The following is a 14,206-nucleotide window of genomic DNA, read 5'->3' as shown; positions in this document are numbered from 1 at the left end:
GCTACTGTTGACCAGCCAGTTGATAGTGTTCTCTTCTGCCGACAGATGGCATCAGCTGTGTTATTATTACTTCCGAATTCCCTTTAAACACTGATCTACAAATCCCTTGGCTTATGATAAGGTTTTATACCATTTATGATAAGTATTAGATAACTGGAGTTCCCAATGACATTTATTTATCAACTGTTCAAGATATCATCATATATCAGATATCATCTGGTTAGGACGTACTGCTCTCGATTGATGAAGATTAAGCCATCCAAGAGGTGGCACGGGCATGAATAGCCCGTAAATCCTGCTCTCGTAATATTATTCAGGGGGGTGGGGGAACTATCAAGTGAAAGCGCCAAGCCATTACGACTATATAGCACTCGGAAGGGATCAGGATACGGATTTGGGATGGAACGGGGGAAAGGAATGGTGCCCAACCTCTTGGGCGGTCGGGGATTGAACGCGGACCTGTAGGAAACGAGACCGTCGCTCTACCGTCCAGCCCAAGTGGTTAAGCGTAATATTATTAAAATAACAGTTTATGCATATAATAACAGCATTTCACATTAAAAATACTTGGATATATCAAAATTTGGTAGTGAATTCCAATCTAGGAATCTCCTATGACTAAACTGTACTTTTTAATCATTTTTATGTACTACTTATTATTAAATTATTAAGTACTTACTATAATAATTAAATAATTTTATTTACTATTTAAATTAAATGATAAAATAATAGGTAATAATAAATCATTGTGTAGGGGGACAGGCAGCCAGTGTGTATATATACACGTTAGGAGCCGGTCGGCCGAGCGGACAGCACGCTGGACTTGTGATCCTGTGGTCCTGGGTTCGATTCCAGGCGCCGGCGAGAACCAATAGGCAGAGTTTCTTTCACCCTATGCCCCTGTTACCTAGCAGTAAAATAGGTACCTGGGTGCTAGTCAGCTGTCAAGGGCTGCTTCCTGGGGGTAGAGGCCTGGTCGAGGACCGGGCCGCGGGGACACTAAAAAAGCCTCGAAATCATCTCAAGATAACCTCAAGACAGGCTTATACCAAGGTGCCACAAAGGTGCCAAATTAAAGACTGCAGGTGCTGCCGGGGCGGGCCCAAGGGCTACTGGCGGCCCTGGCCAGGCTGAACTTCCGCGCCCTTATAATCATCATTGTTTAATAATCTTCACAGGGAGAAACAACTGTAAATATAGGAATACTTTATTACAACATACACGGTAAAGAAAACAACTCGGAAACTAAGGAAATAAAGCTGCCGAAAAAAACATTAAAGTCCACTTCAAGTTCAAGTATGTATGAGACAACAAAAAAATACATCTCAAAGGGATAGAGTAGCTTAGGCTATTTCTACTCCCGTCTACTTCAAGTCCCTCAAGGGGCGCACAAATTCAGTGAGTACAAATACAAAAGACCGAAAAAGTAAGATTAATATTTCAACACGAATTTTCTCAATATTTCTTATGTTTCTTTTCACTGTCGATGGTAATTGAAAAATCAATTCTCCCAAATTCATTTTTATTTCTAGTCTGACGCGACACTTGAACGCGTTTCGTAATAACTTATTACATTTTCAAAGACTTTTAGTTTACACACACACAACTATAACCTGCAAACACTAAACAGAGTTCTTACTATGCTATAATTCGATGATGATGATGATGAAGATTAAACCACCCAAAAGGTGGCACGGGCATGAATAGTCCGTAAGTGGTGACCCTTTTGAGCCATTACCAGTATCAATAGCTGATACTGGAGATCTGTGAAGGTGCGACTGCCCCCCTGCGTGACGGGAGATGTCTCCCGACTGCTATAATTGATTGATGATTGATGAAGATTAAGCCACCCAAAAGGTGGCACGGGCATGAATAGCCCGTAAGTGGTTTTAAGCCATTCCCAGTATCAAGAGCTGATACTGGAGATCTGTGGAGGTGCGACTGCACCCAGCGTGACGGGAGATGTCTCCCGGACCAAATCGTGACCAGATGGTGTGCTATAATTCAAGATTGTGATTGATAAAGATTAAGCCACCCAAGAGGTGGCACGGGCATGAATAGCCCGTAAAGTAAATAATTCAAACGGCTTTTCATTTTATATACCTGCATTTGGGTGAGGTGATATGTTACAACAATTTTGGATGAGGTGAAAACAAACTTTCAACACAAGATAGAACACGAAATATTGGGTAAATTTAAAGGGGAAGAATGGAAGTAAATGCCAAGGGCCTATTGGCCCATATTTCTTGATGCTTCTATATATAATGTGCTTCTTCACATTAAGAAGTCAACACCAGCAATCAACAGCCAATTAATGCACAACTATATTCTACCCACTTCAAGACTCCGCACCAATATAGAAGCATCAAGAAATATGGGCCAATAGGCCCTTTGTATTTACTTCCATTATTTCCCTTTAAATTTACCCAATATTACTCAATATTTCGTGTTCTATCTTGTGTTGAAAGTTTGTTTTCACCTCATCCAAAATTGTTGTAGCATATCACCTCACCCAAATGCAGGTATATAAAATGAAAAGCCGTTTGAATTATAGCCACCATTTGGTCACCACTTGGTCCGGGAGACATCTCCCGTCACGAGATCATCTGGTCACCATTTGGTCCGGGAGACATCTCCGTCACGAGATCATCTGGTCACCATTTGGTCCGGGAGACATCTCCCGTCACGCAGGGTGCAGTCGCACCTCCACAGATCTCCAGTATCATCTATTGATACTGGTAATGGCTCAAAAGGGCCACCACTTACGAGCTATTCATGCCTGTGTCACCTTTTGGGTTGCTTCATCTTCATCTTAAACACATTCATAAGGGAGACATCTCCCGTCATGCAGGGTGCATTCGCACCTCCACAGATCTCCAGTATCAGCTCTTGATACTGGTAATGGCTTAAAAGGGCCACCACTTACGGGCTATTCATGCCCGTGCCACCTTTTGGGTGGCTTAATCTTCATCATCATCATCTTCATCATCGAATTATAGCCTAGAGAGGGTGATCATCCACACTCAAATTACACTCCTTCCGCGTCGTGGGAAGAGCCTACTTTCAAAATAGTAATAGAAAGTCTCCCAATGAAAAAGGCTGCCTATGATCCGACAATCCTAAGGCGCATAATAGAAGAGCAAATGTATAGCATAGCAGTAGCAGGAGCCACCCACATCTTCACAGACGGATCGGTGGACACAGAAAATGAGAGTGCTGGCGCTGCTCTTTGCACGACCAGCGTTCAGGCATATTGGAGACTGGGAGGACTAGTATCATCAACCCAAACTGAGCTGTTCGCCATACAACAGGCATTCGCATATGTGATTGCACAAAACACTCAAAATGCAATCATACACACAGACTCAAAAGCTGCACTTCAAATACTAGGACAAAAACAGTGGAAAGATAATGTGGAAATAATTACCACCATTTTGTATCAAGGAGCAGTCGCTAAAGGCAAAGGCCTCAACATAACTTTAAACTGGATCCCATCCCATATTGGAATCCCATTAAATGAAAAAGCTGATGAAATTGCTAAATTGGCAACTCGTCATCCAGTGATACATAAAACAATTCAACCCAGCCTAGAGAACATAAAAAACTCTCACATCTCAACAAAGCCGACCTGCACCAGAGAATAGCTGAAGGTTCGCCATCTGCAACATGGTATCTTCAGGCAACCAAATTAGAAAGGTTAAATATCCCAAAAGGAATCCACAGGGAAATAGCAGTTAGGCTATATAGACTACGTCTAGGTTACAGATGCAACTGGGAGATTGGTGAACCCCGACAGAGAGAGTGCATCTTCTGCCAAACTGTCACAGAAAAGCCATTACTTCACTATCTTCTGGAATGTGAAGCAACCAATGACCTTAGAAGAGCTTTAAGAGTTCCTGAATCATGCAGTGGCCACCCTGAAGCCATCAACACAGCCACTCTCCTGGTCAACAAAGGTGTCCAGCAGCTGGACACCCTCATAAAGACTGTGAAGCAGTATCCTCCCCCACGATAACAGCTTGATGGTTAAATGCAACCTCAGAACACTGGGAAAAAAAAAATTGTACCACTTACGGGCTATTCATGCCCGTGCCACCTCTTGGGTGGCTTAATCTTTATCAATCAATCAATCTTGTGTACTACACCATTTGGTCCGGGAGACATCTCCCGTCACGCAGGGTGCAGTTGTGCCTCCACAGATCTCCAGTATCATCTCTTGATACTGGTAATGGCTCAAAAGGGCCACCACTTACGGGCTATTCATGCCCGTGCCACCTCTTGGGTGGCTTAATCTTTATCAATCAATCAATCGAATTATAGCCACCATTTGGTCACCACTTGGTCCGGGAGACATCTCCCGTCACGCAGGGTGCAGTCGCACCTCCACAGATCTCCAGTATCATCTATTGATACTGGTGATGGCTCAAAAGGGCCACCACTTACGGGCTATTCATGCCCGTGCCACCTTTTGGATGGCTTAATCGTCATCTTGGACACATTCATGGGAGACATCTCCCGTCACGCAGAGTGCACTTGCACCTCCACAGATCTCCAGTATCAGCTCTTGATACTGGCGATGGCTCAAAAGGGCCACCACTTACGGGCTATTCATGCCCGTGCCACCTTTTGGGTGGCTTCATCTTCATTTTTTTTTTTCGAATTATAGCCCACGGGAGACATCTCCCGTCACGTAGGGTGCAGTCGCACCTCCACAGATCTCCAGTATCATTTATTGATACTGGTGATGGCTCAAAAGGGCCACCACTTACGGGCTATTCATGCCCGTGCCACCTTTTGGGTGGCTTCATCTTCATCTTAACACATTCACAAAGGAGACATCTCCCGTCATGCAGGGTGCATTCGCACCTCCACAGATCTCCAGTATCAGCTCTCGATACTGGTAATGGCTCAAAAGGGCCACCACTTACGGGCTATTCATGCCCGTGCCACCTTTAGGATGGCTTAATCTTCATCAATCAATCGAATTATAGCCACCATTTGGTCACCACTTGGTCCGGGAGACATCTCCCGTCACGCAGGGTGCAGTTGCGCCTCCACAGATCTCCAGTATCATCTTTTGATACTGGTAATGGCTCGAAAGGGCCACCACTTACGGGCTATTCATGCCCGTGCCACCTCTTGGGTGGCTTAATCTTCATCAATCTACTCATCCACGGGAGACATTTCCCGTCACGCAGGGTGCAGTCGCACCTCCACAGTATCATCTATTCATACTGGAAATGGCTCAAAAGGGCCACCACTTATGGGCTATTCATGCCCAAGCCACCTTTTGGGTGGCTTAATCTTCTCTCTCTCTCTACTCATCACACAATTTGGTCCGGGAGACATCTCCCGTCACGCAGGGTGCAGTCGCACCTCCACAGATCTCCAGTATCATCTATTAATATTAATGATGGCTCAAAAGGGCCACCACTTACGGGCTATTCATGCCCGTGCCACCTTTTGGATGGCATAATCGTCATCTTGGAAGACACCCACGGGAGACATCTCCTGTCACGCAGGGTGCAGTCGCACCTCCACAGATCTCCGGTATCATCTATTGATACTGGTAATGGCTCAAATGGGCCACCACTTACGGGCTATTCATGCCCGTGCCACCTTTTGGGTGGCTTAATCTTCATCAATCAATCAATCGAATTATAGCCCAGCCACCAGTAACACGGGAGACATCTCCCGTCACGCAGGGTGCAGTTGCACCTCCACAGATCTCCAGTATCAGCTCTTGATACTGGTAATGGCTCAAAAGGGCCACCACTTACGGGCTATTCATGCCCGTGCCACCTTTTGGATGGCTTAATCGTCATCTTGGACACATTCATGGGAGACATCTCCCGTCACGCAGAGTGCACTTGCACCTCCACAGATCTCCAGTATCAGCTCTTGATACTGGTGATGGCTCAAAAGGGCCACCACTTACGCGCTATTCATGCCCGTGCCACCTTTTGGGTGGCTTCATCTTCATTTTAACACATTCACACGGGAGACATCTCCCGTCACGCAGGGTGCAGTCGCACCTCCACAGATCTCCAGTATCATCTATTGATACTGGTGATGGCTCAAAAGGGCCACCACTTACCAATTCATGCCCGTGCCACCTTTTGGGTGGCTTCATCTTCATCTTAACACATTCACAAGGGAGACACATCTAACATCATGCAGGGTGCATTCGCACCTCCACAGATCTCCAGTATCAGCTCTTGATACTGGGAATGGCGTAAAACCACTTACGGGCTATTCATGCCCGTGCCACCTTTTGGGTGGCTTAATCTTCATCAATCAATCAATCGAATTATAGCATAGTTAGAACTCTGTTCAGTGTTTGCAGGTTATAGTTGTGTGTGTGTAAACTAAAGTCTTTGAAAATGTAATAAGTTATTACGAAACGCGTTCAAGTGTCGTGTCAGACTAGAAATAAAAATGAATTTTGGAGAATTGATTTTCCAATTACCATCGACAGTGAAAAGAAACATAAGAAATATTGAGAAAATTCGTGTTGAAATATTAATCTTACTTTTTCGGTCATAACAATTAACATCGTGTAGTGCACTCTATATATCAAAATATATTACTTTGAAACCCATATCATTCACTAAAAAAATTGGGCTACTCTTATGACAAATTCGCTACTTTTAGACCGTCAGCTCGCTACTTTCAGCAATTTAGATCTGGCAACCCTGGCTCCAGGTCAAATACGTCAGTTAGTACAGAAGATGGGTCGTACAAATATATTTTTACCATTTCGCACTCAAAATTTGGACGTTCCGTATATTTCAGGTATTCGGAATTTACACACAGGAATCATAATAGAGTAATGCATCAAATGAATAAATCCACAAGGGCCATGACGAGGGTTTGAACTTACGTCCGAGAGGAACCCAGACGCTGCCTTAATCGACTGAGCTACGACATGGTAAAAGAATTGCAACCAGGAAATCATCCTGATCTACCACGGATCCTGCAGTCTCTCCGAGACACAAACCAGGGTTTTACCATGCATGCACCCGAGCTCTGTCAATAGGCTGTTCTACCTTGTAACGGTTCTATTGTTACGTAAAGTATGGTGACAATAAACACAGACACTAAGAGAATATGTGTGTATATCACGAGAATATCACGAAAAGAGAATATATATATATTTAGTCGAGTATACAGAAGTATGCAGGTGATACCTTGGCGAGCAATGTGTGAGATGAGCACACTGAGAGTCGGTACGGTATCTCGCAAGTGTCTGTTCTAGACCACACTTGAAAGTAGACTAGTTAATATTTGCTATTCTGCTGCTTATATACTCGGGCAACACCTCACCGGGTTGCTTGGGCAACACCTCACCTCATTCATCTCCAAAGGTTGGCAGGAATATTAACAATGCATTTGGAGCGAGTATATTATTAAGATAATCTACTCGTTACAACCTCTTCGCCCTTTCTTCATTACACACAGAAATCACAATAGCGTGATGGATCAAATTAACAAATCCACAAGGACCGTAACGAGGGTTAGAACCTGCGTCCGAAAGGATCCCAGACGCTGCCTTAATTAATCAACTGAGCTACGACATGGTTAAAAAATTGTAAAACCCTGGTTTGTGTTTCGGAGAGACTTCAGGATCCGTGGTAGGTCCGGATGACCTCCAGGTTGCAAATATTCCTATTGTATGCAATGTACAGTACTACCTAATGATATTCCATTATATCTGTACCCTGAAATACAAGTATCCTACATGAACATCTGCAAAAAGAGTAAAGAAAACCCAGCACTCCTCAAAGCAACAACACTTGAAACTATTGATTCCATAATAAATAACTCACGGCCCCACTTACGCTATTAGGTCAGTTCGAATGTCAACAGGTCGCACTGCAGCAGCCTGTAGATAAAAAATAATATTAATATTTTATTTACAAGAAGATACAATAGGTTGGTGATATTTCATTAGAGTGTCATTTTTACATTCTTGCAAAGCCACTAACACATATAGCGTTTCGGGCAAGTCCTTAATCTTACATATCAGGTAAGGGGAAAAAAGTACATTGTAGAAAGGTTTTATATCAACAATATTTTATTGACAGAGGTAATTACACTGGTAAAACTTAAGTAATTAGTCTTAAGTACTAATATTGGGGAAGTGGGTAGTACAAGATTAAACACAAACAACATATGTTCACGGACCCCAAGCGTGAGACTGAATAACTGGCTTAGCTCCATTACTCCATACATACAAAATTAGCTGCACTAGAACTTGCCACAGATGCACTGAAGAATAGTGGAGGAGTAATTTTTCTGTGGTTCATATTGGGTTGTTAAATGATTTTGCGGGTCGTATTCCAGGGAAAATTAATAAGATTAGGGGACCTGCCTGAAACGCTATGCACCATAGTGGCTTTACAAGAATGTAAGAACTCTTGTATATATAGAACAAATAAATAAAATACAATAAAAATAAAAAACATTGACGGAGTGTGGAAGGAGGATGCTAAACGCTGTTATTGCCATCTCTTGACGAGATTCTAAACTAGGTGGTGAGCTCAGAGCATCACGTCCACCAGACGCTACATTCCTCACCTTCCTTTTGCATCCCCCGAGCATATGGGTGGTGGTGGTGGTATTTACTACCTGCTGTGTGTTGGTTGATTTTACCGACTTCATTGATTCAGTAGGTTGTGAGTGTGTGAGGGAGAGGATCCACGTGAGGCCTGCAAGATGGGGAAGTTACGAGTGACAATGTTACGGTATCTGACCAGGGAGGACTTCAGGGTGCTGACCGCGGTGAGTTTCTATATTCCCATCAGCTGTTGGAGATTTAATTATTAAAGGCCATGTTGTTTACTCCAAAATGTTATTTAAAGATACGAGTAAATAAAAACCATATGTATATAAGGTCGCTGTGTATGGTTTTCAGTTTTATGCCAAAAAGAAAACATTCCTAAGGTTGGGTGTTTTGACCTATGTCAATACTGTCCCTATTTTTCTTAGAATTAAATTAAGGAGTATGACTGAAGACAGTCAGTATTATGATATAAATTGTATAACATCCTTTTGGAACATATACTTCAAACTTTTTCCAGTGTAAATGTAACAATACATATGTAATTAGTACTTGGGGAAAAATTATCATGAGACTGATCCTTCTCAAAACTATAATTTATTAAATAATTATAGTCATCATAGATGTAAGAAAGTTCATGCTCAATTAATGTATCACTAACATTTTTAATTTTTGGAGGTTACTGAATCATTTTCATGTATGAAACATAAGAACAATTGATCTGTAGATTTTAATTTATTAAATTAAATTGTGGGTATTTGAAGATTGAAAATTGATATTTTGTTACTGAATGTTATATGACATTTAAAGAGATTATTTCATATGGCTCTGCACGACTGACTGCTGAAATAATTGGCCATCATTGAATATTGATTTGATTTTCCCAATGTCATTGATTGGAAGCTTATTTATCTTATTAGGGTTTCCCTAGGCTAGTGAAGTACTTTCCACCAGAGTGCAGCCCACGACAGTTGCAACACTCTGGTATCTATTTACTGCTATGTGAACAGTGGCATCAAATGTAAGGAAAATATATCCAAACCTCTTGTCCAGTTTGGCAAATTAATTGGAGACCATTTAATTATGAATTATCCACACTAATGTATAATTTGATCTTATTTTCTCCTTTTCCTTTCATATATTGGTTGCACTTAATCTGTTCATTTTTTCAGATTGAAATGGGGATGAAAAACCACGAACTTGTACCTGGTTTCCTTGTAGCTCAGATCGCCAATGTTCGATCGGGTGGCGTTCATAAAATGCTGCAAGAACTGTGTAAACATCGACTGTGTACATATGAGCGCGGAAAACACTGTGAGTCATGATTTAATAGAAATTGTTAAACTTGCACTCTTTTCTACATAGTGTTTGCTTTCACTCCACAAGCAAATTCCAAAAGCAGTAAGAAAAACAGGAGTTGCTTTTTCACTGCTGATTAACGTTAGGTGTGTACAAGATTGTCATTTTGAATTCAATGATGCTGCCTTATGTTCAGTGTTGCTGGAACGTACTAATCGGAATCAGACGTGATCTGCGTTAAATCTGGATTCCAGTAAACTGAAAGTGGACATGCATTAATTAAAGAAAGGAAAAGAAAAAATCAAAGCTAGAAAGGTACTTTCTGTTCAGTTCTCTATTCAAGCAGGCCTTCACCAATAGCCCTGCTTGAAATGTATTTAATATGATTCTCATCAATTATTTATGTAAACAAAAAAAATATTTTAATTGCTAAAGTGACGCCTATGTTTTGGTTACCAACTTTTTGCCAAGTGAAAAGTTAAATAATTTTGCCAATTTTGTATTCATAAAAAGAGTGTTATTTTGGTTTACCTAACAAAGTAAGAAATTGGATGCATGTACTGTATGAAAGGTGAGTCACGAGGGCAGTTTTCCTAAAAATTTTGGCATGCTATTTTCGCAATAATGAGCTAAAGCAATTTACTTTATTCCAGATGATGGATACAGGCTGACCAACATGGGATACGATTATCTGGCTTTGAAAGTTCTGTCTTCACGTGATATTCTTGGGGGTGTTGGAAGTCAAATTGGTGTGGGGAAAGAATCTGATATTTATGTGGTAACTGACACACTAGGAAACCCATTATGTATGAAACTTCATAGGTAAGTTTCTTATCAAATATGATGTGTTTTAACTTTTACTTTTCACTTTGTGTTAAAAAATGCTTTAGGCCTTCCCATTTTTTTGGTATTATTCTGTACCTGTAGCTGCATTAAAGAATTATTTTTTATCCTGGCCTCAGGCTAGGCTTTCCGAGTGAATATTGTGAACATACGTAATGCAAAATTGTTTGTATATACAGTACTTGTGCATTTTATAAAAATTGAATGGATTTTTTGTTCTGGATTTTTGCAGACTTGGTCGAACATCTTTTAGGAAGTTAAGGGAGAAGCGAGATTACCATAATAAAAGGCATCAGATGTCCTGGTTGTATCTGTCCAGATTGTCTGCAACCAAGGAATTTGCTTACATGAAGGCTCTTCATGCCAGAGGCTTTCCTGTACCTCGTCCAGTGGACTGTTCCAGACACTGTCTCATTATGGAACTTGTTGATGGTCATCCTTTGTAAGTCGCTATTGTAGAGTGTATCTCCAATACTGTATATTTACTATATACATTTAGATGTAATTACCAAAAGGCTTTAAATAATAACTTCTGTCTATATTGAGAAAATACTTTTTTTTTTGTACTGTAACCATCATTATTACCCCATTTCTCCACATTCATAGGGTGGGGAGACATTAGGCAGGATAGTCAACAAAATTTGTCATCTCCTTTAGCATTAAGTGAAATATGGAAGGTCTAATTTTAAAAAATGTTGATTTGAGGGCATTAACTTAACATGGAAAAATAATTTAAAAAATGATCGTATATAGAGTTGTTGTTTTTGTATATCGGTGATAATTTAAAAGGACACAACAATGGGAAAATTCATCAGGTGGACCAGCTGGTGTTACATTGGAGCGGCTATGTCTGTCAATGAAATGTTGAAATCCCAGTTTGGGCCATTAGCTTGCCTTTGTCTTAAAAACTGTTTTCCATCTCATGAAAGTGGTAATTTTGCTTGGTCGAGATGTGTTTTTTCTGTTTACTCTTCAGCAACTTCTTTAAATCTGGCCACAGTGCAATAGTATGTTCATATACGTTTTATACTTTGCTGTGCTTGTGTTACTTTTGGTATTTTTATGTCTACTTTGAATTCAGACATGTTATCTCCTCAGGTGCAACATTCATGATGTCAAAGATGTTCCCCAGCTGTACAGTGACCTCATGGATCTGATTGTTAAATTTGCTAACCATGGTGTCATACATAGTGATTTCAATGAATTTAACTTGATGCTGGATGATTCTGATAAGCCTGTGGTTATTGACTTCCCCCAAATGGTTTCAACAACTCACGAAAATGCCAAGATGTGAGTAAACAATTAGTATTGAATTATTTGTTATAAATACAGGTTTACGGGAGTACTTTTTTGAAGATATTTGAATATTATTTAATCTGAATGCCCGCAGTTATGTGTAAAATATGTGAAATTTGTTATGCTCACATTTCCATTTTGTTTCTTTACAAACTTGGTATCTACTTCCAGGTATTTTGACAGAGATGTTAGATGTGTGCAGGAATTTTTCAAGCGGAGGTTTGGATACGAGAGTGAACTTTGTCCAAATTTTGAGGAAGATATTCAGTAAGTTTAAACAAATTATTTCCCTAATCCAACATTATATCTTAAATTTAAATACCATTTTGTCATTATCAGTAGTGAAGATGGGAACAATTCATTTCTGTATTAAGAGAGGGGGAGGGAAATTGCAATCCACCAGCCCCAGAGAGGGCTGGTAGATTGTAATTGTCACCAGATTTTTCCAATTGTTTCTTTGAGAATACCTGCATATATACATAAAATTTACAAGGTGGTAAAAGGCAGGTACCTATTGAATTTGATTTTTTCTAGTTAAAATAATGGGGGTGTTAAAACTCCTACTGTATTGGTACTGTACATGAATTTTCATAGTTTCCTTGATAGTTAAGAGATACAATTTCATCATATTTCTACTAGATGCAATGGAAAAATTTTATGCCAACGTTCGGTACCCATCTAGTTCTTTTCAGTTTTACATTTTACCGTCTTTTCACTTTACTGATTGTATCTCGCATTGATCTAATTTTTGAATGATGTGGCCTGCTCTGAGGCAAAATATTGGTAAAAGCTTATCATTGTAACCTGATTCTCTTGCATAAGGTTGGTGAGGCATCATTTCAAAGATGATTGAACAATATAGGAAAAATGGAGATGTTAAGAAAAATTAAACATTCACAATGTAGAGCTAATATCACTATACACTTCACCAAGTTGTCCACAGGAGCACATGTGGGTGTTTTATGGTGCATCTCTACATATATTAGTTTCTTAGTTGAGAATTTAGGTGATCTATCACAGAGTGTAGTGCCCAGTCATTTGTCTGTTTCCTTCACCATACAGTAGTAAATGTTATGCCTTAAGTCTGGCATTAGCACTATATGATACATTTGAATACTGGCATATTATCTGACAATTTTATTTTGTCCAACAGGAGGGAATACAATCTCGACAAAGAAATTGCTGCTAGTGGATATTTGAGAGAAGTTCAAGAATTCAATCAGGAGTTGCAAGTAGGGCAGGATATGCAAGAAGCTGAGCAGAGCGAAGGTTCAGAAAGTGAGGAAGAGGATGATTTCAATCAAGAGGACACTAAACAAAATCAAGAGGAAATTACAGAGCTTAAACTTTTAACCGAAACTTTGTGCAAGGATCTGAAAGACGAAACCAGCATTGGGGACCTTTGTGAAAAGTTAGAAGATCAGTCTTTAGAGGTAGTTTTAGAAGAGGAACATGAAGAAAAGAATGATGAAGAAAAAAGAAAAACTGCTAAAAAATGTTCAAAAAGTAAGGGTAAGCATTTGGATCATGAAGCCAGAACGGCTCTCATAAGGCAACTCGCAAAGGCACGCGAGCTAAGGCAGCAAGCTGAAGAAAATGGAGAAGACCCACCAATATTGGAGGACCTCATTGATGATTCTTTTAGTGACATATGTAGTATTAAAAGTTTTTCTACAACTACAAGCTCCATAGCACCTAGAGAAGTCAAGCATCGTACACACAAAGATCTTCAAAGGAGAGAGAAGAAACAAATATCCAAGAAGAGCTTGAGGGTAAAAGGAGAAGCCAATGCATTTAAGAGAAATAAACATGAAAATGAAGCAGTTATTAAAGAATCAACTGGTTGGGATGATTACTGAGTTTTTATGAATAATAAAACTAACTACTGTACTGTTATTTGTTCTTAATTTGCCTCTTGGTTTTCATTTTGTGTGGGAATCAGTGAAAGGACGTCAAAATGGTACCTTCTTGATTGTACTCGCTGGGAGATACCAGCTACAGAAACAATGCAGGGTGTAGAATATGCACCCAAATAAAATCTATGCACAGATGGTCTGAATAATTTGACTGGTTCCACTCCCTGGAACTTGGCCTAAATGTCAACTGTATACAGATGCACCAAACTTAAAAATAATATTTACAATAAAATGCAATATTCATTGAGAAAGAAAATTGTGCTAAGTCACTACTGGTAAAGTTGAATAA

General features: G+C 40.1%; 1 protein-coding gene across 1 annotated transcript; it reads left to right on the top strand.

Annotated features, from left to right (window-relative positions):
• The first annotated feature begins 8,532 nt into the window (after window positions 1-8,532).
• On the top strand, window positions 8,533-13,897 carry LOC123770824 (RIO kinase 2). Its single transcript, XM_045762989.2, has 7 exons — window positions 8,533-8,784; window positions 9,736-9,877; window positions 10,516-10,684; window positions 10,938-11,147; window positions 11,804-11,995; window positions 12,173-12,268; window positions 13,155-13,897. The coding sequence occupies exons 1-7, from the start codon at window positions 8,719-8,721 to the stop codon at window positions 13,858-13,860; spliced, it is 1,581 nt and encodes a 526-aa protein (XP_045618945.1). The 5' UTR covers window positions 8,533-8,718; the 3' UTR covers window positions 13,861-13,897.
• Window positions 13,898-14,206: the final 309 nt, after the last annotated feature.

The sequence above is a fragment of the Procambarus clarkii genome, chromosome 56, assembly GCF_040958095.1.
Source record: "Procambarus clarkii isolate CNS0578487 chromosome 56, FALCON_Pclarkii_2.0, whole genome shotgun sequence".
Lineage (NCBI taxonomy): Eukaryota > Metazoa > Arthropoda > Malacostraca > Decapoda > Cambaridae > Procambarus > Procambarus clarkii.
The sequence above is the reverse complement of the archived record's forward strand: the minus strand, read 5'-3'. Positions and strand labels throughout refer to the sequence as shown.

Coding starts and splice junctions, on each gene's coding strand:
- LOC123770824 (XM_045762989.2), top strand. CDS start 8,719: ATGGGGAAGTTACGAGTGACAATGTTACGGTATCTGACCAGGGAGGAC. Junction 11,996..12,172: donor ACTCACGAAAATGCCAAGAT/GTGAGTAAACAA, acceptor ATCTACTTCCAG/GTATTTTGACAGAGATGTTA. Junction 12,269..13,154: donor AATTTTGAGGAAGATATTCA/GTAAGTTTAAAC, acceptor TTTGTCCAACAG/GAGGGAATACAATCTCGACA.